Here is a 23,139-nt window from a genome sequence, read left to right as displayed (position 1 = left end):
AGGACACATGCCAAATCTTTTCAGGTCTCCTGAGGGGGAATAAGAATTCTTGTGCCCTCATCACAACTGTCTTGGTGTGTTTGGACCATGATATTTTGTTGGTGATGTGAACACCAAGGAACTTGAAGCTCTCAACCACAGCCACATAAGTTATACTGAATAGCATCTAAGCCAGACAAAGTCATGGACAGCTCCATTTTATGAAGGCCCAGTTCAGAGGGTCTTTGGTCTATTAGCTGACACACGTCTGTCCCATCAAAGTGTAAAGAGAGCCACCAGAGGATAGTGAAGGCGTTAAGGATACTAAATCCTCTGAGCCGTCCCCCAGTCTGTATGTTTGTCAGCACAGAGAGAGGATGACTGAAGCACTGTAGGTGATTATCTGCTCTCCTGTTGGCTAAATAAATGCCCAGTCACCATGATGGTTGTTAAGCAGAAAATGGACACACAATGAGGACCAATAGCAATTTGACTAAAACAAGTTTGGGCCTACAGTATAATAGGTCTCCTTCAAACCCCCTTTCTTAAACCACAACAATGTATTTTTAAACCACATCAAGAGACCACTTTTGAGGTCTGGGGAAAAATAAAATGTGGAGAGTGTAGTTGTCCTTTAATTCAATTGCGTGCCAAGTAGGAGACAGTTGTGTTTGGCTGGCGATGCTTTTGTACAGTGTAGGCTACATGTGATGGCAGAGTTTGCAAAACAAATCATTGTGATATTATTCTGCCGGGTAGGCGTACTTTGCAGTCCACATTTAAAATGGGAAGTTTTTTTGGGGGACTGTTCATTCAAAAAGAGCATGATTACAATTGCGCATCACAAAGATTCAACCAAGACATTCAGACCAACATTTTTAATAGCTGGTTTGCATACCCATTGCGGTTTGAATAAATTATGATAATAAATAAGCAAATTGGGAACCTAGCGACCAATTAAAACATTGGTGTCTCCCTGCCAAGGCACAAATACAAGTGTTATGGTCTCAAACACCGAACTGACTAAAACCAGTTTGGGCCTAGATACAGTACATTCAGGCCTTCAAAACCGTCCGCTTCAACATGATTACAGCAGCAGCAGAAGGCCTACTAGACTTTCATTCACATTATTTAAATAAATATCAGGCCAATTTCTGTCAGGAGGGAGGAGGTTACAGCGAGGGAATGTGAAACAGCACAGCTTCACAAAGAAATGGAGTGCTTGTGTGATTGTATCCACAGACAGATAAGATTCAAAGAGAGAATATTAAAGGAGGGAAGAGAAGAGGGCAAGAGGGAGGTGTTTAAAGAAAATAGAGAACTATCCTATTGGGATTAGCAGCAGAGTAAAAAGCAGCGCTACTTTGAGATACTAGTCCACAGTGCCTTGAATCTCCTTGGGGTGGGAGAGACAGAGACAGAGAGAGACAGAAGTAGAATAAGTCTTATGTGTGGCAGATAGAGGGAGCAGATGGGATATCATTCATGTGTCAAGATTAGAAGGCTCTGTTATCGGAGAGAGAGAGAAAGAGAGAGCATGCCTGGAGAAGGAGAGAGCACGCCTGGAGAGAGTAGTTGCCTTGTTCCTTCCCTGTGCCCTCAGTAGAAGTTGTACAATGTGATTGTGTGTGTGTGCTATTTAAAGCGTCGGCGAGAGGAGATGCTCTAGTTTGGAGCACCTCATTTCTCTCCTGACAGGCAGCCTGCCTCTGAGAAGGACCCCGTCATCAATATCCCCCCAACAGAACAGGAGACAAGCGACATCTGTATATTCGGTGCGCACACACACACACACACACACACATACATACATACACACACACGAGAAAGAACATGAAAGCCTGATGACATCTCAAAATATAAAAAAATATTGATTCTGCCACAGTCAACTAAGCAGAGACGCTGAAAGTCAGGATTCAGGTAAAGGAACAGGGTTTCTGTAATATGCAGCTCAGGTGTCTATGACATTCCACTGAGGAAACTGAATACATGCAGCTCAGCTGTCTATGATATTCTACTGAGGAAACTGAATACATGCAGCTCAGCTGTCTATGACATTCTACTGAGGAAACTGAATACATGCAGCTCAGCTGTCTATGACATTCTACTGAGGAAACTGAATACATGCAGCTCAGCTGTCTATGACATTCCACTGAGGAAACTGAATACATGCAGCTCAGCTGTCTATGACATTCTACTGAGGAAACTGAATACATGCAGCTCAGGTGTCTATGACATTCTACTGAGGAAACTGAATACATGCAGCTCAGCTGTCTATGACATTCTACTGAGGAAACTGAATACATGCAGCTCAGCTGTCTATGACATTCCACTGAGGAAACTGAATACATGCAGCTCAGCTGTCTATGACATTCTACTGAGGAAACGGAATACATGCAGCTCAGCTGTCTATGATATTCTACTGAGGAAACTGAATACATGCAGCTCAGCTGTCTATGACATTCTACTGAGGAAACTGAATACATGCAGCTCAGCTGTCTATGACATTCCACTGAGGAAACTGAATACATGCAGCTCAGCTGTCTATGACATTCTACTGAGGAAACTGAATACATGCAGCTCAGCTGTCTATGATATTCTACTGAGGAAACTGAATACATGCAGCTCAGCTGTCTATGACATTCTACTGAGGAAACTGAATACATGCAGCTCAGCTGTCTATGACATTCTACTGAGGAAACTGAATACATGCAGCTCAGCTGTCTATGACATTCCACTGAGGAAACTGAATACATGCAGCTCAGCTGTCTATGACATTCTACTGAGGAAACTGAATACATGCAGCTCAGGTGTCTATGACATTCTACTGAGGAAACTGAATACATGCAGCTCAGCTGTCTATGACATTCTACTGAGGAAACTGAATACATGCAGCTCAGCTGTCTATGACATTCTACTGAGGAAACTGAATACATGCAGCTCAGCTGTCTATGACATTCTACTGAGGAAACTGAATACATGCAGCTCAGCTGTCTATGACATTCCACTGAGGAAACTGAATACATGCAGCTCAGCTGTCTATGACATTCTACTGAGGAAACGGAATACATGCAGCTCAGCTGTCTATGATATTCTACTGAGGAAACTGAATACATGCAGCTCAGCTGTCTATGACATTCTACTGAGGAAACTGAATACATGCAGCTCAGCTGTCTATGACATTCTACTGAGGAAACGGAATACATGCAGCTCAGCTGCCTATGATATTCTACTGAGGAAACTGAATACATGCAGCTCAGCTGTCTATGATATTCTACTGAGGAAACTGAATACATGCAGCTCAGCTGTCTATGACATTCTACTGAGGAAATTGAATACATGCAGCTCAGCTGTCTATGATATTCTACTGAGGAAATTGAATACATGCAGCTCAGCTGTCTATGATATTCTACTGAGGAAACTGAATACAGGAGCGCAGGCTGAAATATTTATGAGATCTGAGACAAGAGGAGCTGTTAATCTATAAAGACTGAATGCAATAATTGGATTCAGACAGAGAGGCCTACAAACGAACTCAAATAAAAGTTCAGAAATATTTGAATTATGGATGAAAGCACAAGGTATAACAAGGGCCATGTCCCTCTGCATGAGAATTGAAATAGAAAATGCATACACATATGCACAAAGTAGTTACTCTAACTCTCTAACAACCTTGACCAGGAAGCACAGAGATATCCACTACAGTATTAGCTCAGAGGTTTCGCCAAAGTACAGATCTAGGATAAGTTTCCCCTTCCCCCAATCCTAACCGTAACTATTAGTGGGAAAAATACAAAACTGACCCAGCGTCTAGGGGAAACTTCACCTACTCCACAGCATCAGGGAGAGGGGAACCTGATTGCCTGTTCGCTTGCATGGTTTCCATGGCAACCACTACAAACGGCTATCATGGGCCTGCCCAGCCATAGCGACCTGGCTTGGAGTAAAACCCAGGTGACATTCCACAGAGCCAAATCCCCCATCTCCAGTGTCAGAGCAGAGCCCAGCAGACTTAGACATTCTGAGTCAATGGTTTACAGAGCAGAGCCAGAGTGGCATACGATTCAGCTTCCAGTGAGTGGGGAGGCGCCTGGCTGAGTGTGACGGCCTGAGGTAGACCTATAGCTAGGCCTAGCTATTGTCCATAATGCAGGGCCCGTGTTAACGCAGTGTGTTTCACGCAGAAAAAAACTAAATGATAAAACGCATAAGAAATATCTTGCTGCGTTTTGTAAACGCAGATCTAAAATGCTCTTTATTCTCATCTGTGCTCGGCGTCAGGATAATTTGGTGCTTCAGGTGCACCTCTACTCTGATGAGAATTCACAAACGGGAATGTTATCAGTAGACAGCGCTCTGACTGATGTGTAGCTACTTTTCTAGGTGTAGCCTGCTTTTCTCTGGTAAAATGCAAGATGAACTTCAAGCAAAACAAATGTAGCTGGCTACATTCTTTCTATGATGAACATTAGAACTACGATGGCCATACATCGTATTTGCACAAAAAAATAAGATTTTTCATTGTTAGATCATTTACTTGTGGCTGCTAGCCAAATAGTGTTGCACTTCTGTTGTAATCTGATAAAAATTAAGCAATTTCTGCTGAATGTGTTGCACTAATGTATTGTTTGTGAAGGAAAACTATAGTTGCACGTCCCTGATCACTCTACTGAAGCAAAAAAACACTTGACTTTTAAAATAAAATATTCTCGCTTTTATCCATAATAAAGTCATCATGTACACTAGCCCAGCAGCACTGTATCTGCCAGCTGTTGGCTAGAGCACACATGCAGAGACCAGAGTGGGCACATGCACTATATAACGCAACAGTTTGTGACAAAACTATCGGTAGAGATGAAAATGCAATGGAAACACAATGAACTTTAGATTTTTATTTGGTACAAAAAATGACATGTTTTGCGCACTACGTCATCACGCAATGAATTTTATCCGCAACAAGTCAGTTTGGTAAACACCACTTGTGAGAAAATGCACATATTTTCTTTATGCAGATTTGAGAATATTTGCATGAAAATCTGTCGCCAATTGGAAGGTATAAACTGGTCGATTGTTTGGGCGATAGGCTGTTGGTCGACCGAGATTTCTTTAGTCGAACAGTAGCAAAAAACAAGAATAATTTCATGGTGTACAAGACACCTGTCTGATTCACGCCTGTCTGAGTGACGCCTGTCTGAGTGGACTGATCCATTGTGGAGGCCGTGGGGATGGCAGTCCATCACTAATACATGTGCTACTAAAATTGTATATGGTTATAACATAAGAACAATAATGCAATACTAATACAAATTATTTTATAACAAATGTCCTTTCTCCCGCATTGGATAGTGATGGCTGTCCGCGGTTCTAAAACACTGTTGAATTGCCGCAACTTCCTAGACCATATGTGCATAATAGCAAAGTTATAATAATAATAATAATCCTCCTTTTTCTTGATCTCCTTATTGCTATTATTATCGTTATGATAATAATAATAATAATAAGTAATGTCATTATCATTAGTAGGCTTAGTATAGCAGCCTTGTATAACCTCCAGAGTTGTAGGCCAAAGAGCACATCCTGTTTATTCTTATTAATACCGTAACTTACTTAGGACTACATTTCAATACTTATGTAGGCTACAGCAATCAATCATTCATATTATCACACGTGGTCACATCATTCATGATTTTAAATGCAATCAAGTATTTGAAATTTTAAAATCATATAAAGTGATCCTTGAATAATTAGCAAACAACAAATAAACCGTTCCATTTCAGAAATTGCATTCACAAATGAATGCAACTGTTTTTAGTCTTTGGTGTAATAAAGGCTTCACAAAAATAAATATTACAACACTCTCTGGTAACCTGATAATTTACTTAGTGTCGTTTACATTGTTTCAAACAGTCCAAAAAATGATATTTGTATCTAACAGCACCTGTTTGCCACACATAACATGGATGCAGCACTTGCTCATTACCTTCTGTCTTGATCTCCAGTATTTTACACAACTAGTCAAATTTATACCACACATCTGACTTCACCCTTCACCTTCTGAGCAACCAGTAAGTACATTCCCGTTTCGAGTTTATTTGTCACGTCCTCTGTATCCATTTTATTGTCACGTGTTCGGAGTTTGTTATAATATTCTATAGGTCAGGCCCTATTGGTCATGTGCATGCGATGCATACATGTGTCACGTAAAGAGAGCAAGGGTTGAGGGTAGTTGTGCACGATATATCGGTGAACATATCGGAATCGGATGTCTAGTTTAATGCCGATGTGCAAAACCGATGTCAAAGCTGGGTGCATACCTATATAACGAAGGTACATGACGTAATGACGCCACGTCAAATTTTGCCATATACGTGCAACACAGCATTCCTAAACTAGCCCACAATGTCTGCTGTGTGGATCGAGCAGTCAACAAGTCAAGCAGTCATTTGAAAGAGTAAAAAAAATTCAGAGAGACAACTCAAAGGCGAAATCCATTAAAACCAAGATAATGGAATTCATTGCCCTTGACAATCAACCGTTCTCTGCACCGGTAAACACTACCAAGTGCTCTATTTTTCCGATGTTGCCCTACCAGAGTTACACAGTAATAGTGTCACTAGCTTCATGACATACATACTATGGAACGCCGTTTGGATCTTTGCATGTCAAAATAGATACAGTAGCACTGTCAAAGCTGTACAAAAAAAGTATGCAAACACCGGCCACGAACGATGTGTTTACAATACCGCATTGGTAATAAAGCATCATTTGTTGGACCGCAAAATCTGGGGTAGCTAGCTTTAGCTTGGTACCTAGCTAGCACCAATACAACCAGCCTGAAAACAATGACCAGTAAAAACTGCAGTTATTTTGATAATTCTTAGCAATTATTTAGGAATCCTTGTGAATAAGTATTAGCTAGGTTTCCACTTCTTCGCCTATTGAAATTGAACTTCAGTTCATGAAAATAAATAGCTAGCCACCTACTTAACCCTGTTGCCCAAAGCTAACATTATAAGCAGCCAGCTAGCTTCATCTGGCTAGAAAGGCTCGACCGGAACGGGTTGTGAAGCTAGCCACAAAAAGGATTAGGCACAATAGTGTAATTTGCGGTTTGCCTTCAAAATAAAAGTATGTCATTGACAGTGATGCAAATAGTAGAACTATGCCATATTTTATTTTGAAGGATAACCGCAAAGTCCACTAATGCGGCTAATCCTTATTGTTGCTAGCTTCTGACCACCATTAATCAAATAAGAACGGTCATATAAATTTGAGTTATTTTAGATGACGACACCTAGCTATATAGTTAGCTAGCTAACTATATAGCTACTGAAACAGATGTCGTTTGCCATGTTTTTGGGGAAGAACATTGTTTGCATCCATGAGCTAGCTAGCTATTTTTTGACCAGCACTGTAGGTGTGCGAGACAACTTTACCAGCATCATAGCATACGTATCGATGAATTGTTGTGACATATGAAATACAAGTGAGAGTAATCAACACGTAAAACATGTATGAACGCGTTCAATTATTATGTGATGTGCAGATATTCAGGTCCTGATTGGTCAACAAGCTTACTTGACACGTCAAATAGTGTTAAATAGTATATTTTTTGACACGCAAAGACCCAAACGGCGTTCCATAGAAATCCTGGTTGAGAATGAAATGACTGAACAAATGAACAATGAAACAGCACAGCAAGTAAGTGAAAGAATTAGGTTTTGATTATGTTTTACTGGTAATGGGGACATGCGTAAATGCCAACAAAATAAATTTTGATCAGTGTGGTGTGTGTGTAACCTTTATTTAACTAGGCAAGTCAGTTAAGAACAAATTCTTATTTACAATGGCGGCCTACCCCGGCTAAACCCGGACAACGCTGGGCCAACTGTGCGCTGCCCTATGGGACTCCCAATCACGTCCGGATGTGATACAGCCTGGATTCGAACCAGAAACGCCTCTTGCACTGAGATGCAGTGCCTTAGACTGCTGCGCCCATGTGTGTATGTTAACTATTTAACTGTACTAGAATGCTTAAAAGACCGCTAAAATTTTAAATATCGGTCTCGGCCAAAAATGTCATATCGGTGCATCACTAGTTGAGGGAATAGGGAATGTTTTTCCTAAACGAATGAGGGATTTTGGTAATAGAACTTTTCAGTCAGAAATGTCTGTAATTATGTTGCAGCTTCAGCAACATGGACAGCAGGATAAACACTATTGAAGTTCAGTAGTGGTCACTGCAGCATCGAGAAGAGAGACAATGGATGCTAGTCACAGTCACTCACTGTCCTTTTTTAACACAGCACAGCAAGTCTGAGCACAAACAAATCAATTAGGTTGGCTCTCTCTAGTCATTTGTGTGTCTTAATTATTTCATCAAACAGTGCGCTTAAAGCAGCAGATAAGCTCCGTGCATATAGTTTATTTGATTAAAACACATAGGATGTGTCTACATATGGAAAAATACACGTTTAAAAATGTTGACAAATCGATTAGTCTAAAGAACAGACGACTCTAGGTAGACCAAGATTTTTTTTAGTCGGGGACAGCCCTAATTCAGAATGTTACGCTACCCATGATCCTTTGCGCTGTCCTAAGTCTGGCTGGATATCCTATTCATTTGAGAGGGATTTGTTTGAGGAAAAATTCATTTTGCCTTTGACCTAACAATGGGGGTGTGAGTCATCCGCAGAGCGACTGCAAATTAGCCACTTCTGGAGAGAGAAGGTTCCAGCCATTATGATAAATCCATGAGAGAGAGAGAGAGAGAGAGTAGAAGGAGAGATCAGAAAGAAGAGCACAGAGCATGAAATGCAAAGTGCCATGTCTCAAAAACCTCAAATGACATTGACCATGCTAAACAAACAAGAGGGAATGGAGGGAAGACAGGTCGGGTACAAATGCATCAGTAGGCCCAGGGACTCCCGTTGTATCCCAAATGGCACCCTATTCCCTATATAGTGCACTAATTTTGACCTAGGTCCAATATGGCTCTGGTCAAAAGTAGTGCAGAATGTAGGGAATAGGGTGCCATTTGGGATGCGCCACAGCCTGAGAGATCCCCTCACTCTGGCACATTGGAGACCTGGCAGGTTGTCTCTACTGCTCATTTCTGTGTACTGCAATTGTGTCTTCTCCTCTCTGGATAAAGAAACTATCATGAATATGCACTTTATAATAGACACGTTGCTGGAGGCATAATATTTCTGGGTTTATCGCACACCGTGCAGGCCAGCAGCACAAAGCTGAAAACAGAGCTCGGAAACACGACGGTGCATAAAACTAGTACCACTGTGATATTGTTCAACTGAAAGACATGAACGACAGAAAATGTTTGACACCCCGCCCCCCCCCAAAAAAATCATGCTTGGGTTTCTATATTTGGCATGACATTTGAAACATCATTCTAAATGCTAAGGCATTGTTCCAGCAGCCAGACACTTATCCACTTTCCTCATGGCTACCTGAGGGTGAGGGCTGACTGGCTGACTCCATGAGGGAGTTTAGTGTTCAAGTGGGGAGGCAGGGAGGTTACAGTGCCGCCGTGCCCCACCGACCGCATCCATCCCAGTAGGTGTGATGGAGCCTACTGTGATGACTGGGGATGAGCCTCTGTGTGTGTGTGTGTGTGTGTGTGTGGTGTGTGTGTGTGAAAGAGAGAGAGAGAGAGAGAGAGACTCCATTGTGTTGCCACAGTGACAAAGCAGTTTTGCCAGTTCTTCCTCCCGTTCTCATTAACTGCCAGCCTTTCCTGCTCTTTTTCCACTTAACCCTCCACGCTCTGCTTCAGCAACTCACTAGCCTATCCTCTATTAGCGTTATTCATTCCTAGACCTGAGCCTCAATGTCTGCAGCCAACGAGAGAGAGAGAGAGAGAGATAGAGAGAGAGAGAGAGAGAGAGAGAGAGAGAGAGAGAGAGAGAGAGAGAGAGAGAGAGCACGAGACCTTGCAGAGATACCTTAGAATAATATTGTGCAATTTGAGCAGACTATCATGAAATATGACACACCTCTTTTAAACAAACTGAAATCATGACAGAGAGATATCATGTAGGCCCTTTTCCCATTTAATTATAGTCCAACAAGTATGCACTTGTGTCTATTACACTCCCACTGTAGAACTGTTACTAAAGTGTCACTAAGATGTCACTTTAGTACCTATAGAGTGCCACAGTAGGAGTCATAACACCTATCAAATCTAGCGGTCAAACAGGGAAACGGTTCCAATCGTTTTTCCACCATTCATTTTTCCCATAGGGGATTTAAGAAACACTTCAAATGAGGGCTGTGTTTAATGAAGGCTTACCTTGGCGTGACGTTTTGATAACCGTGTAAATCTCTCTAGGACAAGGTGACTTATTAATATATTCACCTGTATTTACCACCCAAAACTGAAATGCTAATTAGCTGCTAATGTGGCTATCATAAAGAACTACAAATGCCATGATGATCTGGAGAAGACTGACAAATCTCTGGATTAACTATCTAATGTTAGCTAAATATAGTACTGAATAAATTGGCTATATTTCTTTAAAAATTGACAATTCTGTGAACTGTCTTGTGCACGTTTTAAATTGACACAATACCTGTTAGCAAAGGTGTCAGCTTGAGATGACGTGCAGGAGCTTGCAGGGATTTGTAGTTTTGCATGATGTATACGAATCTGAGAGTAAATAGAGCCGAATATATTGATACACGTTGTCCGAGAGAGATTTACATGGTTATCAAAACGTCACGCCAGGGTAAGCCTACACCAAACACAGCCCTTATTTTAAATGTTTCTAAAATCCCCTATGGGAAAAAACGGATGGTGGAAAAAACTATTGGAACCATTTCCCTGGATCGCTAGGTTTTAAGGGTATTACGACACCTAATAGGTAGGTCTATAAACATAATTTTTCTAAACTATGAACAGGATAAGACTATGCCCATTGCATCCTGTATGAATAATGTGAAAAGTGATCATGCCTCGCTGGTTGGTTACAAAGCTTTTCCAAGTAATGATTTGTAAAACCAATATAGCATTTCCATCACCATACAAATTCTACAAAGAAAACTCGTATGCACTATTAGCCCACACATTTCTAACTAATAGGCTATAGCCTAGTTCCGCATAGCCTACTACTCTAGTTACCTTATCATGGAAAGTAAATATTATGTAAGTTACTCAGCTATTGGACCATATAGTAGGCTAGATAATGAAGTAGCCTAGTCACAATATAGCCTTCATTATAAACAAATATTGTGGCCAGGAGGTAGCCTAAGGTGTACCAGAAAAATAGAAAAGGCAGGTTGGTAGACAGAGGATCATATTACACGTTGCTCTATGGACGGTTTCCAGGGACTATTTAGAATAGAGTGTGGCTTCCGATAATCAGCTTACCAGGTTGAAGACGGTCTCCACAATGTCCCGGTTGGAAACTTCCCCAACATCCACCAGGCCGGCTAGGACAGCGAACTTCATTTTGATTCCTCGGATTGGGATCCCAGGGTTGAGCGACACCGCCGCAGCTCCATCACCTTGCCCGGTTGGTCGCCCAGCACCAGGCGTCTCCTCGCTAGCCATTGCTACAGGAGGACAGGTGGCGTTAACAGGTAAGGCACCTGTTCACCCCCAAAGGCGGTAATTGGATACAGTAAAGTCGGTGAAAGAAAAAAACAATGGTATCCTCTTTCCAGCTATGTCGACAGTCTGGAGGTAAACAACGAAAATATTTCCCTCCCCATTCAAAACAGTTCCCAAAATAAGCCTTCGAGTCAACAAAGTATGTTTTGTATTCCGCGAAAGGCACAGGCGCACGAGAGTTGGATTTCTAGCCGATGACACCGCGACATTGGAGTTGTCACTGCGTTTCCATGTAGAACTCCTCTCCCCCGGTCGGAAACTTGATAAGGAGGCGAATGAAATAATGCATCAAAAACCGTTCACTAAAATGGACCGGCTTAATAAGATTTGATTCTAAAGGCAAGTCGTAGAGACCTTGCCCTTCCTCCCCTCTGTCAAAATAGAAGAGGCACCTGCGACTTTCATTTCTTCACTAGTCCAGCCAGGCTACAGCAGTAGAACTTGCTATTGTCACAGCAGGCTTGACAGGTAGTGCTGTCATGAGCAAGAACTCCTAAACGTGGCTCAAGTACAGCAACAGCGCCAGTGGTGCTCGACAAGGGACAGCAGTCATCCACTCGGTCCTTCCCTAAAAACTGCTAGACTTGTTCAAATTTCAGTGTTAACCCACTTACAGCGCTTTCTCTTCCTGATTTACCCGCTGCTACAGCTCTTCCCCGCCATGACAGTATTATACCAGTATTCTGCCAGCGGCACAAATGATGACGTTATGTTCGTATGGTAACGACGAAACCTTTAAAATAAAAGCCCGCATTTCAAAACATTACAATTCAAAATATATTACATTTGAATCAATGGCCACTTTTACTGTGCCAACAAGAAAAGGCAATAGGTAATTTATGAAATAAAAAATAATAATAAACTACAGCACCAGCACATACAGAATATTGTGCTGTAGAGGTAACTTTTATACCTGTCTCAGCTAATGTGGGGTGGAAAATACTCAGTAGGGTCTCTAATGACCAAATATGTGTCCTTTTTAAAGGGGACTGTGTCACACAGTCTGCTGCTGGCTGAGTATTTACTGAGTATTTCACACCACACTTTATCTGAGGCAGGTAGAAAAGTAATCTTTACAAGCCAATATGTATCCCATGTAGAGTCTACAACAGTGTACTGCATTGGGAGCTATGGGGGGGTGGAGTGAAAAGCCAGCAGCAGGCTGTGCGACACAGTCCACCGCCAAAGCTAATTATATTTGGTTAGTAGAGATGCGACTGAGTATTTCCCACCACAGTTTATATGAGACAGGTAGTAACGTTTTTTCTCTACAACCCAAAAAGTACCCATTGCCTAGCACAAGAGACCAATTTAAGTTTTGCAGACTCTATTGAATAATTCCAATAACATATATTTGTATTTTATTAAACGTGTATTTCTTTAAATGTAGCCTACACAATAGCTTTCAACATTCCAGTATCGATATTTCCAAAGTTTAGCATGTATTTACATGGGGACTCTTATTTACGGGGGAAAAAAATCCGCGATCGTGCTGCCAGCATAATATCCTGCTTCTAAGAGAACAGTAATGAGTGGAGCATGCGCAGTGGGCATCGAGTGACTTCGACAGGGTGTCTCAGGCGTTGATATGGTCTCAGGTGTAGCCCAGGTGGATGGCGCTGTGGACTTGTTCATGCCAGGGACATAGGGGAGGCTTATAATGCAGGAAACGAGTAGGGATTCACAAATATTCGGTTCCAAAGGATTAGAGTCTAGTGTACAATTTCGCCTCATATTGCAGCTGGTTGGCCTATAATGCAGAGACGGCTAAAGGCAAGAGGAAGATACTTGCTCGAGTCAGGAGTCATCTACTGCTGTGCTATCAAAGACATACCAGAGATTTTGCATTAAACAAATTGCATATAAAAACTCTAAGGATTAGGCTGTAATAATGGTTGTCAATAATGGTTGTTTCTTTTTTCCTATAGGCAGACTTTAGGCATTATCTACCCACATTATGCAACCATGGTTACAGTTGTATAGAAGGGGAAACATTTGTAAACATGTTTATATTATTGCTAAAAATAAGAGTAGACATAATAATGCCCTGCTGTAAAAAAAAAAAAAAAAAAAGTAAGTCATATTCACATGAGATATGTAAATTGTGATGCTTCTCTCTACAGTCCATGCAGTGGAACATTGACAGCTGCAATGCAACCGGAGGTGATAGAAACCAGACATTAAAACGATGTGACAGCGATGCTTCTCCTGCCTCTTCCAGTCACTGACCCATGTTGCAAGAAAGGCATTGCATTGTAATTGTGCACGTGACATTAAAACTTGAAACTTGTTTAATAAGACGTTTATGAGACCAAATAGATACATTGTCAGATAGGTTTCTATTTCATTTAGCCTACGTATATTGAACAGCCTATGTATGATTGAAATGTAATCAAAGATCAAATGCAATGTATTTGAACAAAGATCGTTATTGCATCATAAGGATGTGTGTCTCCTCTCATCTCCTAGGAGGCTCTGATACAGGATGACTTCAGTTGCTCAGTGGGATGTGGGATGGCTCCCAGTCCTAAGCTGCATCCTAAATGGCACATTATTCCCTATATAGTGCACTACTTTTGACCAGGGCCCATAAGGCTCTCGTCAAAAGGAGTGCACTGTGTGGGGAATAATGTGCCATTTTAGGACGCAGTTCTAGTGCTGTTGCCAAGGAGTCAGGCAGCGCCACAATTCTTTTGACCTCACAAGCAGTCCCTCTCCCTGGGGACACTGGGACACAAAGCAGTCAGTTGAGTTCCAGCATCAGACAATGGTTGCGTCCCAAATTGCACCCTGTTCCTTTTAATGTGCGCTACATTTGACCAGAGCCCAATGGGGAATAGGGGGCTCTGATCAAAAGAAGTGCACTGTAAAGGGAATAGGGTTCCATTTGGGACGTAGACAAAGTCAAGGTTGGTCTCAGTAGCAGTGACCTGAAATATAAGTGCTTACTACAGTGCAATGCTTTAATTTACATGCAGGCTACGTTGAGTGGGTTCAAGTCAAGACACTTTTGCACTGACTTACCTGGGGTAACCTACAAAATGAAAGTAAGAGAGAGTGTTGATATAGTAACTTGTATTTCATAGTGGGCTGTTGAACTGCAACCTTGATGATGTAAATTAAATGCACATTTAATTTACAACATTTTCTTTTCTTGTTTTGTCTTTTGTGTTCCACAACGCATTAATGAATTCAGCTACTCACACAGCTTTGTGTCAAAGTCCTGTCATCTTTTGATTGGATGAACATTCATTATATCCTTCCAAATCAATACCTGAGGGAATTTTTTTTATATATATTTTTTTATATCCTGAACAAATAAAGGCTGCTAAAACCATACGGTTCGAACACACATCCTCTTGACTGTTTTCTTTAAGAAATGTATTCTGCGTGAAGCTTGGATTTACTTTGAACCCCCCATGGGGCAGATTCGATCAGAAAACTAAGCTGAGTGAAGGCTGTTGCATTATGATGACAAGAGGGAATTACACATGTCTCTCCAGAGACTACCCACTGGGCACAGATGTCAATTCAAGGTCTATTTCACTTTGGTTCAATGTCATTTTGTTGAAATGACATGGACAGGGCCGGTTTAATGCAAGGGTTACCGGGGCTGAAGCCCCTGGGCCCAGGCCAGTGGGGGGCCCAAGAAGCATATATACAGTATATATTATATATTTTTTACTGCAACCGCCAACCACAGGAGGATTCAGGACCCCTCTCTCAATGGATGTAGACAACCTGCTGCTGCCGCTCTACTAATCATCAGATGGGGGGAGGAGAGGAGGTATGAGGCCCACGTGGGTAACTGGGGGGCCCTGCCATGATTGGGTAACCGATTAATAAAAAAATGCATAATAAATAAATGTGACTGGTCAATTGCGTGAGTCAGGGGCTGGGCCCAAGAGCCCAAAAAAACATTTTATTTTATTTTTTTATCCATCCACAGGAGCCTGCTCTCAATGTTCAAAATACCCCAGATAGCATAATTTAGCCACAGAGTATCAATAGTTTCAAAAAAATAACTGTGGATTAAATTGTATCAAAAGTGCATACAGGTAACTGACAAAATAAAGGAAACACCAGCATAAAGTGTCTTAGGGTATTGGGTCACCACAAGCTGCCAGAACAGCTTCAATGCGCCTTGGCATAGATTCTACAAGTGGACATAAACCATGCCAGGAAAATGCACCCCACACACCATAACATACACTTTGTATCCCTCACTTACTCAAGTGTTTCCTTTATTTTGGCAGTTACCGGTTGCCTACAGTCTGGAGGCCGCAATTTGGCCAGTATGCACGCCAAATGTACAGCTTGTTGCATTGTGGCCATAGACATATAATCCATAAAAGGGATTTGGAACCTCTTACCCTGGCAATTTGAGTGTTAAACTCATGGCTACACTATCATTGGCTGCCAGTCCTGATTTAAATGGGAACTGCCATCTATGGATTATATTCTATGCGGCTGTCGGTTTGCCTTTTGCAAATTTCAAAATATAATCGTGGGAAAAATGTACAGTTTGGAAAGCAAGCAACGTTGATTCAACCAGTGTGTGCCCAGTGCGTAAATTTATCCTTGTGATGATGATGATGAGGATGATGCCTTTCTGAATAGGAGGCTGATTTTTAGCAGCGTGCTACAGAAGGTAGGCAATATGGCAGGCAATCAAGATAAGGTTTTTTGGAGGCATGTTGTGAGAGAAGAGGATGCTGCACCTCTCTTGATTTTGGTTGTTGACATCAACCAGGCGAGAAGGTCAAAACGTTTTCAGTGACCAGAGTAAGACCTTTTTGGGCGCCTGCTGATTTTAAAGCCAGGTGAGGGGTTCAAAACGTTTTCAGTGACAAGATAAGAACTTAATCCATGTTGGATGGTTGTTGAGCTTTAAAGACCCCCACTTCCATTCTCCTGATCAGGGATTATCCCTGACAAGGAGATGACAGGAATGTTATTAATTCTATTTAAATTAATCTTCACTAGGTGTTACAACATGTCTCTAACATGCACATTCACAGACTCATTTATACAATGTATATGATTTATGCATACTGTACATATGAGGGATTTGGCCAAATTAGGCCTCACCAACATTAGGACATATGTTGAACATTAAAGAGTACCTTTCAGATACTGTATAGAATTTTAGAAAAAGAGTGCTATCTAGAACTTAAAAGGGTTCTTTGGCTGTCCCCATAAGAGAACCCTTTGAATAACCTTTTTTGGTTCCATGTAGAACTCTTTTGGGTTCCATGAAGAACCCTTTTGGAACCCTTTTTTCTAAGAGTGTAGACACAATGTAGGTCTAGAATGAATGTATGTCAATGTTTACATTGTCACCAGGTTCAGCCCAGCTAGGCATCATTCCTAACCCTGTAATGACACAGTTGTATCAGTGTCCTAATAACGGGAGGAGGCAAGACACACCTGCATGGAATGTTAACGGTTTGAGATTCAGGTTCAACCTGTTTTCTTCATTAAATATTCACTTGTTGGTTCATTAATACAGCATGTTAGGGCTGACTGTCACGCAGCGTACTTGGTTGACTGAATAGTGTAATACAGTGCAGAGTATTGAGTAATATACATGCATATAACATATAGTTTAACTTAATAATATGCATATAAGATATAGTTTAACATAATAACATGCATATAAGATGTAGTTTAACATAACATGTTGTGAATAGTTAAGTCAGTGTTTTCCAAACTCCAAGGGATGCATGTTTTGTTTTTAAGCCCTAGCACTACACATCTGATTCAAATAATCAACGCATCATTACATTATGATTATTTGAATCAGCTGTGTAGTGCTAGGCCAAAACTATAACATGCATACCCTGGGGTCCCCAGGACCGAGTTTGGAAAACACTGAGTTAAGTCAATATTATGTTTATTTTCTCGGAATTCAGGAGAATAGTCTTTCCTTCATCATGAATATGTGAGTGATTATTTCGGTTGAAGTTATTTATGTTATTATGGGTCTGCTCATATGACTGCTAATTTCTCCACAGACAGTGACTGTAAGTTGAATTTTGTTAATTTATGAAAGTGTTGGTGCATCATATTTCACTGCCACAGTCAAAACCAGTGGCTGATCTAATTAATATTTTATACTCGGTTACATGTTTATGCATATATTCATTCATTCTGGAACAGAGATTCATATTATTATAAATCATATATGAATTATATAATATTATTATATATTTATTTACAGAATTTCAGACATACAACACAATATGTGTCAGACTGAATGTCAATCATTCATGTGAGCGTATGAACTGAGATAACTGTCAAAGTGGGTGTGTTTAATTGTTTATTTGGATCCTCATTAGCTTTTGCAGAAGCAGCAGCTATTGTAGTGGATACAGTAGGATCAGGATATAAATATCAATATTGTAGCATAACAATACTATATCATACAATGTAGCAAACACTTCCTGAGTTTATTAAATGTTGTTATAATGTATCAAATAAAGGACTGCGATATCACGCTAGGCCAGTAGAGAACGACAACATGCTAGTTTTGAGGTCTCAACATATCGCGAGTCGCGAGATGTGAGAAATCTCAGCTCTATCTTTAACACTCGCGATAATTCCTATTTCCTTCTCTTTCACTCCCTGTAGCCAACATGGCAGTCGGCAAGAATAAGAGGCTGACCAAAGGTGGCAAAAAAGGTGCCAAAAAGAAGATGTAAGTAGCGCAATTCATCCATTAAATCATGCAATGCACACTATTAAGTTCAGGTTATTGACTTTCAGTTTGAAAATGTGAAGGATGTGGTTGATTTTAACTGGATGCATTCAGGCCGGTCACTGTTGTCAATCTGCTAGGCTCACTGCGCTTTCAGTGTTCATGAGTTTGTGCATAAGCGACACTGAACTGTTACGTAAGAGACTGTCGAAGTCTTAACACAGGCTGCATATCGTGAAGCATTTTATATAAATGTGCCGGAATGCACTCATTGTCTGTAGTCTAGCGACATCGGCTGTCTTAACAAGCTAAGCTACCTAACTAGATCATTCATGTAACTATGGCGGCTAGCAAGATGGCAGACATGGCCATCCATGAACATAACGTGGACAACGTTAGCTAGACGAAGTATTTTCTACGAAATGGTGTGGTCAAACAGAATTAAAGTATTGTAGCCAAGCCAGTCAGGGCTACATGTGCGTGGTGCCAACCCTTCAGTCGTTAGCGAGAAAAGGCACATTTGTCAGATAAGATCATTTAGCCAGTTAGCTGGGCCTTACATTAGTAACCAGCTAGCTAACGTTATGCTATCCCAGTCATGTTTTATTGATTTGTCAGGTGCCTGTTGAATTTACACGTTTGATTGTACTGGAAGTTGCCGTTCATACCATTGCCAGCATTTGACAATAACAAGTTAACGTTAGCCCTTTGGTTGGTTTCGCGTAAACTAGACTGCAACCTTAGTTTCTTTAGCTAGCTACATAGGCCTGTGTCATCAAAACAGATTAACAGAACTGATATTGACCACACTACTTTCTCTATCCCCCAGTGTCGACCCTTTCTCCAAGAAGGACTGGTATGATGTTAAGGCACCCGCTATGTTCAACATCCGCAACATTGGCAAGACCTTGGTCTCCAGGACTCAGGGAACCAGTAAGTCTGTTTGTCCAACGGATGATGCTGATTAATGGAGCAACACATGGTTCAGTGGTGATGGCTACCAGTATAAAGACTAACATGCAGCAAAATAACTGCAGACAGAGCCACATAGTTCTGTGGAATTATAGCACAGTTTGGAAACTAGGGGTTGATTAAAGTGAGGTGACTAAAACGTGAACTCCTGACCTTGTACTATAACCAGCTAGCTAGGTAGCCTAATTCAACTAGCTTTGGGACAACTTCGGGAGTCTGTATATTGGTTGGACTCGGAGTTGTGCATCGTTTTTGGTGGGTGGCGATGGCTACTAACCCTACTGCAGTATAGCCGGCGTCGCCAAAAATGTTTCCGGTCAACAAAAGCATATGTATAATCTCTAGGAACTTACCAGGCAAAGTGAAATGTCCCTCGCTATCAAATAAACATCAGTATCCAACTTATGTCCGAACTGCACCATATTCCTGCCAAGTTAAACAGCGGTCTGCCATTAGGCCACACACTTCACGCAAGACTTCCTACCACAAAATCTACCATTTATTTAATAGCGAGGTACACATTTCACTACATCTGGTAAGTAGAGTTCCTAGCGATTATACATGTGCTTTTGTTGACAGGAAGCGTTTGGCGAAGCCGACTATGGTGGTGGGGTTATTTTCCATCAACACCAGAACGATGCACAACTCAGGGAGTCCCAACTAATAGAGTCCTGAAGTTGTCCTAAAACTACCATTCAGTATGGGTTTGTTGGTCAGTAATGTCCTTTTTAGTTTTGCCTTTTAAAACTGTTCCAGCTTGTCGGCCTTGTCTTGGATTTGTTTGTACCTTAACACAATGGGAATGCATGATGACAAATTGTTTCGGCCCAATGATTGCAACTGATTACTGGTAAAGAGATCTGCTGATATTCCCTGCCTTGGCCTCCATTCCCCTCACCGCGTCCCACATCAACTAATCTGTTCTACTAGGAATTGCCTCTGATGGTCTGAAGGGACGTGTGTTCGAGGTGAGCCTCGCTGACCTGCAGAACGATGAGGTGGCCTTCCGCAAGTTCAAGCTGATCTCAGAAGACGTGCAGGGCAAGAACTGCCTGACCAACTTCCACGGCATGGACCTGACCCGTGACAAGATGTGCTCCATGGTCAAGAAGTGGCAGGTGAGGAATCCTACAGGAGGATGTAACACACCGCTGGATTTGTGGAGATGTTATGCATTTATAATCACAGTACAACATGTATGGAGATGGGTCATACTGTCATTAAAGGTGCAATATGCAGAAATCACTCCGCCATTTAGTTTGCCTAATTTAAGGTTGTTTGACAAAACAACCAGTCATTCTTTAGAGAATCATTATACCATGTAAACCAATGTAATATTTTCTATAACTAAACATTTAGTATTTTCAGCTGTTTGAAGCTGGTCTACAAAATATGCTAAACTTACAACTTTAAGCTGAAACTTTCCTTCGGTTTTTCTCAGCACATGTAGAGTGTAAACCACAATTTCACCATTGTGTAAACCACATACACCATTGTGTAATCTCAACACTATGAATTAACCTCTGCCCTGTAATGTTATTGATAACGTGTTGGGCCCAATGTACCCAAAACTATTAATTGACCTTTATCCTGTCTCCCCGCCAGACCATGATTGAGGCCCATGTGGACGTGAAGACCACCGACGGCTACCTCCTGCGTCTGTTCTGCGTTGGCTTCACCAAGAAGCGCACCAACCAGATCAGGAAGACGTCGTACGCCCAGCACCAGCAGGTCCGTCAGATCAGGAAGAAGATGATGGAGATCATGACCCGTGAGGTCCAGACCAACGACCTGAAGGAAGTCGTCAACAAGCTGTAAGGACGTTCGCCGTCCTGTTGTTGGTTCAATAGAATGTTCTGTACTCTGGGAAGATGTGGTCCATGTGAAATGCAACATGGAGTGCATGTATGGGCATGCATATAAATTGACTGTTAAATGAAGCAAATTTATTTCAACAAAATTGTTGCACGTGTCGAACACTTTTCCTGCATCTGAAATTGTGTACAGTTAAGTTGATGTCTGAGTAAGTTCAATGGCTTTCAATGAAGGCAGACAGTTCATTTTCAGTAGCCAAGCCAGGTTCCCTCTTACTGATTCACTTCTTTTCCCTTTGTCCTCTAGGATCCCTGACTCCGTTGGCAAGGACATTGAGAAGGCCTGCCAGTCCATCTACCCCCTCCACGACGTCTACGTCAGGAAGGTTAAGATGCTGAAGAAGCCCAAGTTTGAGTGTAAGTCACCTTGAACCTCAAACCTATCCTGCCCCTTGAGGCGTTGCAGTCCGACTGAAAGTGTCGCGCCTGTGTCATAAGGGGCGGAGAGTGAAAGGGTTATGTCTACGCCAAGGACCCAGAACGGTGGGTACTTGGAGTGATCATGGCTCCGACAGATGGCACAATACTAGACAATTGATTGTGTGAAAGAAAGCCTATTCATGATCTTTGTCAACTTACCATGCATTAAAGAACCTCAAAGACAACCTAAAATAACCAGGGTTATTGAAGGTCATCTTTGACATTGAGCTTGGTTTAATCATGACCACCGTACGGTCCCCTGCCCAGCATCTGGCAGCATTTATGGTATTCCAGCAAGATGACTCAACACTTGTTTCTGTACGACATGAAATTATCTTAACATATGCCGATATGGCTGCATTTACAAGCAGGCCAATTAATTATTGGCAAAACGATCAGATTTGATTGTGTAAACGCAGCCTAGCATACTAAATTATCCTAAGTGACTTCTCCAATGTAGCTTTCTCTAATAGCCTGTTGAGTTGTACTCTGGCGTCGTGCTTAGATTATTCTTGTCTCCTTCCAGTGGGCAAACTGATGGAGCTACACGGTGAGGGTGGTGGCAGCAGTGCAGCCAAGCCCTCTGGGGACGACACCGGGGCTAAGGTGGATCGGGCCGACGGCTACGAGCCCCCCATCCAAGAGACCGTCTAAACACCTGACAGATTTAATAAAAAATGTAAATGATACTCAACTGTTGGTGTCTTCTGTTAATGGGATGGTTGTTTAGTAGGGTATTTTGTATAGAGCTATTCTTTTTTCAGTCACCGTAGAAATCTTGATTTCTATCTGGAAAAAGAAAAGCTTGGCCGTTGTCCACAGCACAAGGTACACCTGTGTACACCTGTGTAATGATCATGCTGTTTAATTAGGTGAATGGGTTCTTGGCAAAGGAGAAATGCCCACTAACAGGGATGTAAATATTTTGTGCATTTTTGGGATCTTATTTCAGTTCATGGGACCAACACTTTACAGTATAAAACAAAGCTATAAATGCTACCTGTAATGTTACCATGGCACTCATGCTCAAATTAAGACTCAAGGGGCTCAATTACATCGTATTGCAATATAGGTTAATCTAATTGACTGCCATATGGAGGTAAAATATAAACCCTTCTCAGTATTGTGGTTTATGTTACTGTAAAAACAAGCCAACTTCTCTTGAGATTAATTGGTCCTCAAATGTGCTATTGGGTCATTCCCATGTGGTGCCTTTTCTGTCCTCAGGAAAAATCTTGGGTGTAAAATGTGGATCCCAAAAGGCCAGGTATCCTTTACCTTAAATCCATAAAATTCCCTTTCAGTGGATGTTTGTTTTGCCATGTCCTCAACTTCTGAGAATATAAGCCATAAAATATTTGATCTTTCATTATCTAAATAAAAAACAATCTGATTTGTCCCTGATCACTTTCCACCCCGTTTGTCGTAATTCTCCATTTAAGAAAACCCCTTCCTACAATGACACATTCAGGAAGTGTCAATTTATTTGGTGGGGAAACAATGGTGCAAAGCTAAATACAATTTCTACCCACCCTGTTTGGATAATTACCAAAATATATAAATGT

At 41.5% G+C, this 23,139-nt stretch overlaps 2 protein-coding genes, 1 long non-coding RNA gene and 2 other non-coding genes across 7 annotated transcripts in view; 4 read left to right on the top strand and 1 right to left on the bottom strand.

Moving 5' to 3' along the window:
* LOC139579136 (lipopolysaccharide-responsive and beige-like anchor protein) overlaps positions 1–11,548 on the bottom strand; it is a 310,713-nt gene extending 299,165 nt beyond the window's left edge. For all 3 annotated transcript variants that reach the window (XM_071407446.1, XM_071407447.1, XM_071407448.1), the window contains exon 1: positions 11,366–11,548. In XM_071407446.1, the coding sequence (XP_071263547.1) occupies positions 11,366–11,548 (183 nt within the window). The remainder of the gene's footprint in view (positions 1–11,365) is intronic.
* Positions 11,449–14,960, top strand: LOC139579138 (uncharacterized). The gene is made up of 2 exons (XR_011675679.1): positions 11,449–11,577; positions 13,732–14,960. It is a non-coding gene; the product is annotated as an uncharacterized lncRNA (long non-coding RNA).
* Positions 14,961–18,123: 3,163 nt separating this feature from the next.
* Positions 18,124–22,263, top strand: LOC139579135 (small ribosomal subunit protein eS1). The gene is made up of 6 exons (XM_071407445.1): positions 18,124–18,308; positions 19,138–19,241; positions 20,211–20,398; positions 20,886–21,094; positions 21,402–21,511; positions 22,101–22,263. Exons 1-6 carry the CDS (start codon positions 18,247–18,249, stop codon positions 22,226–22,228), a joined length of 801 nt encoding a protein of 266 aa, XP_071263546.1. The 5' UTR covers positions 18,124–18,246; the 3' UTR covers positions 22,229–22,263.
* Positions 20,082–20,151, top strand: LOC139579885 (small nucleolar RNA SNORD73). Its single transcript, XR_011675893.1, has one exon. It is a non-coding gene; the product is annotated as a small nucleolar RNA SNORD73 (small nucleolar RNA).
* On the top strand, positions 21,539–21,670 carry LOC139579920 (small nucleolar RNA SNORA17). Its single transcript, XR_011675927.1, has one exon. It is a non-coding gene; the product is annotated as a small nucleolar RNA SNORA17 (small nucleolar RNA).
* Positions 22,264–23,139: the final 876 nt, after the last annotated feature.

Source organism: Salvelinus alpinus, chromosome 6 (genome assembly GCF_045679555.1).
Source record: "Salvelinus alpinus chromosome 6, SLU_Salpinus.1, whole genome shotgun sequence".
Classification (NCBI taxonomy): Eukaryota; Metazoa; Chordata; class Actinopteri; order Salmoniformes; family Salmonidae; genus Salvelinus; species Salvelinus alpinus.
The sequence above is the reverse complement of the archived record's forward strand: the minus strand, read 5'-3'. Positions and strand labels throughout refer to the sequence as shown.

Coding starts and splice junctions, on each gene's coding strand:
- LOC139579135 (XM_071407445.1), top strand. CDS start 18,247: ATGGCAGTCGGCAAGAATAAGAGGCTGACCAAAGGTGGCAAAAAAGGT. Junction 18,309..19,137: donor AAAGGTGCCAAAAAGAAGAT/GTAAGTAGCGCA, acceptor TCTATCCCCCAG/TGTCGACCCTTTCTCCAAGA. Junction 19,242..20,210: donor CTCCAGGACTCAGGGAACCA/GTAAGTCTGTTT, acceptor CTGTTCTACTAG/GAATTGCCTCTGATGGTCTG.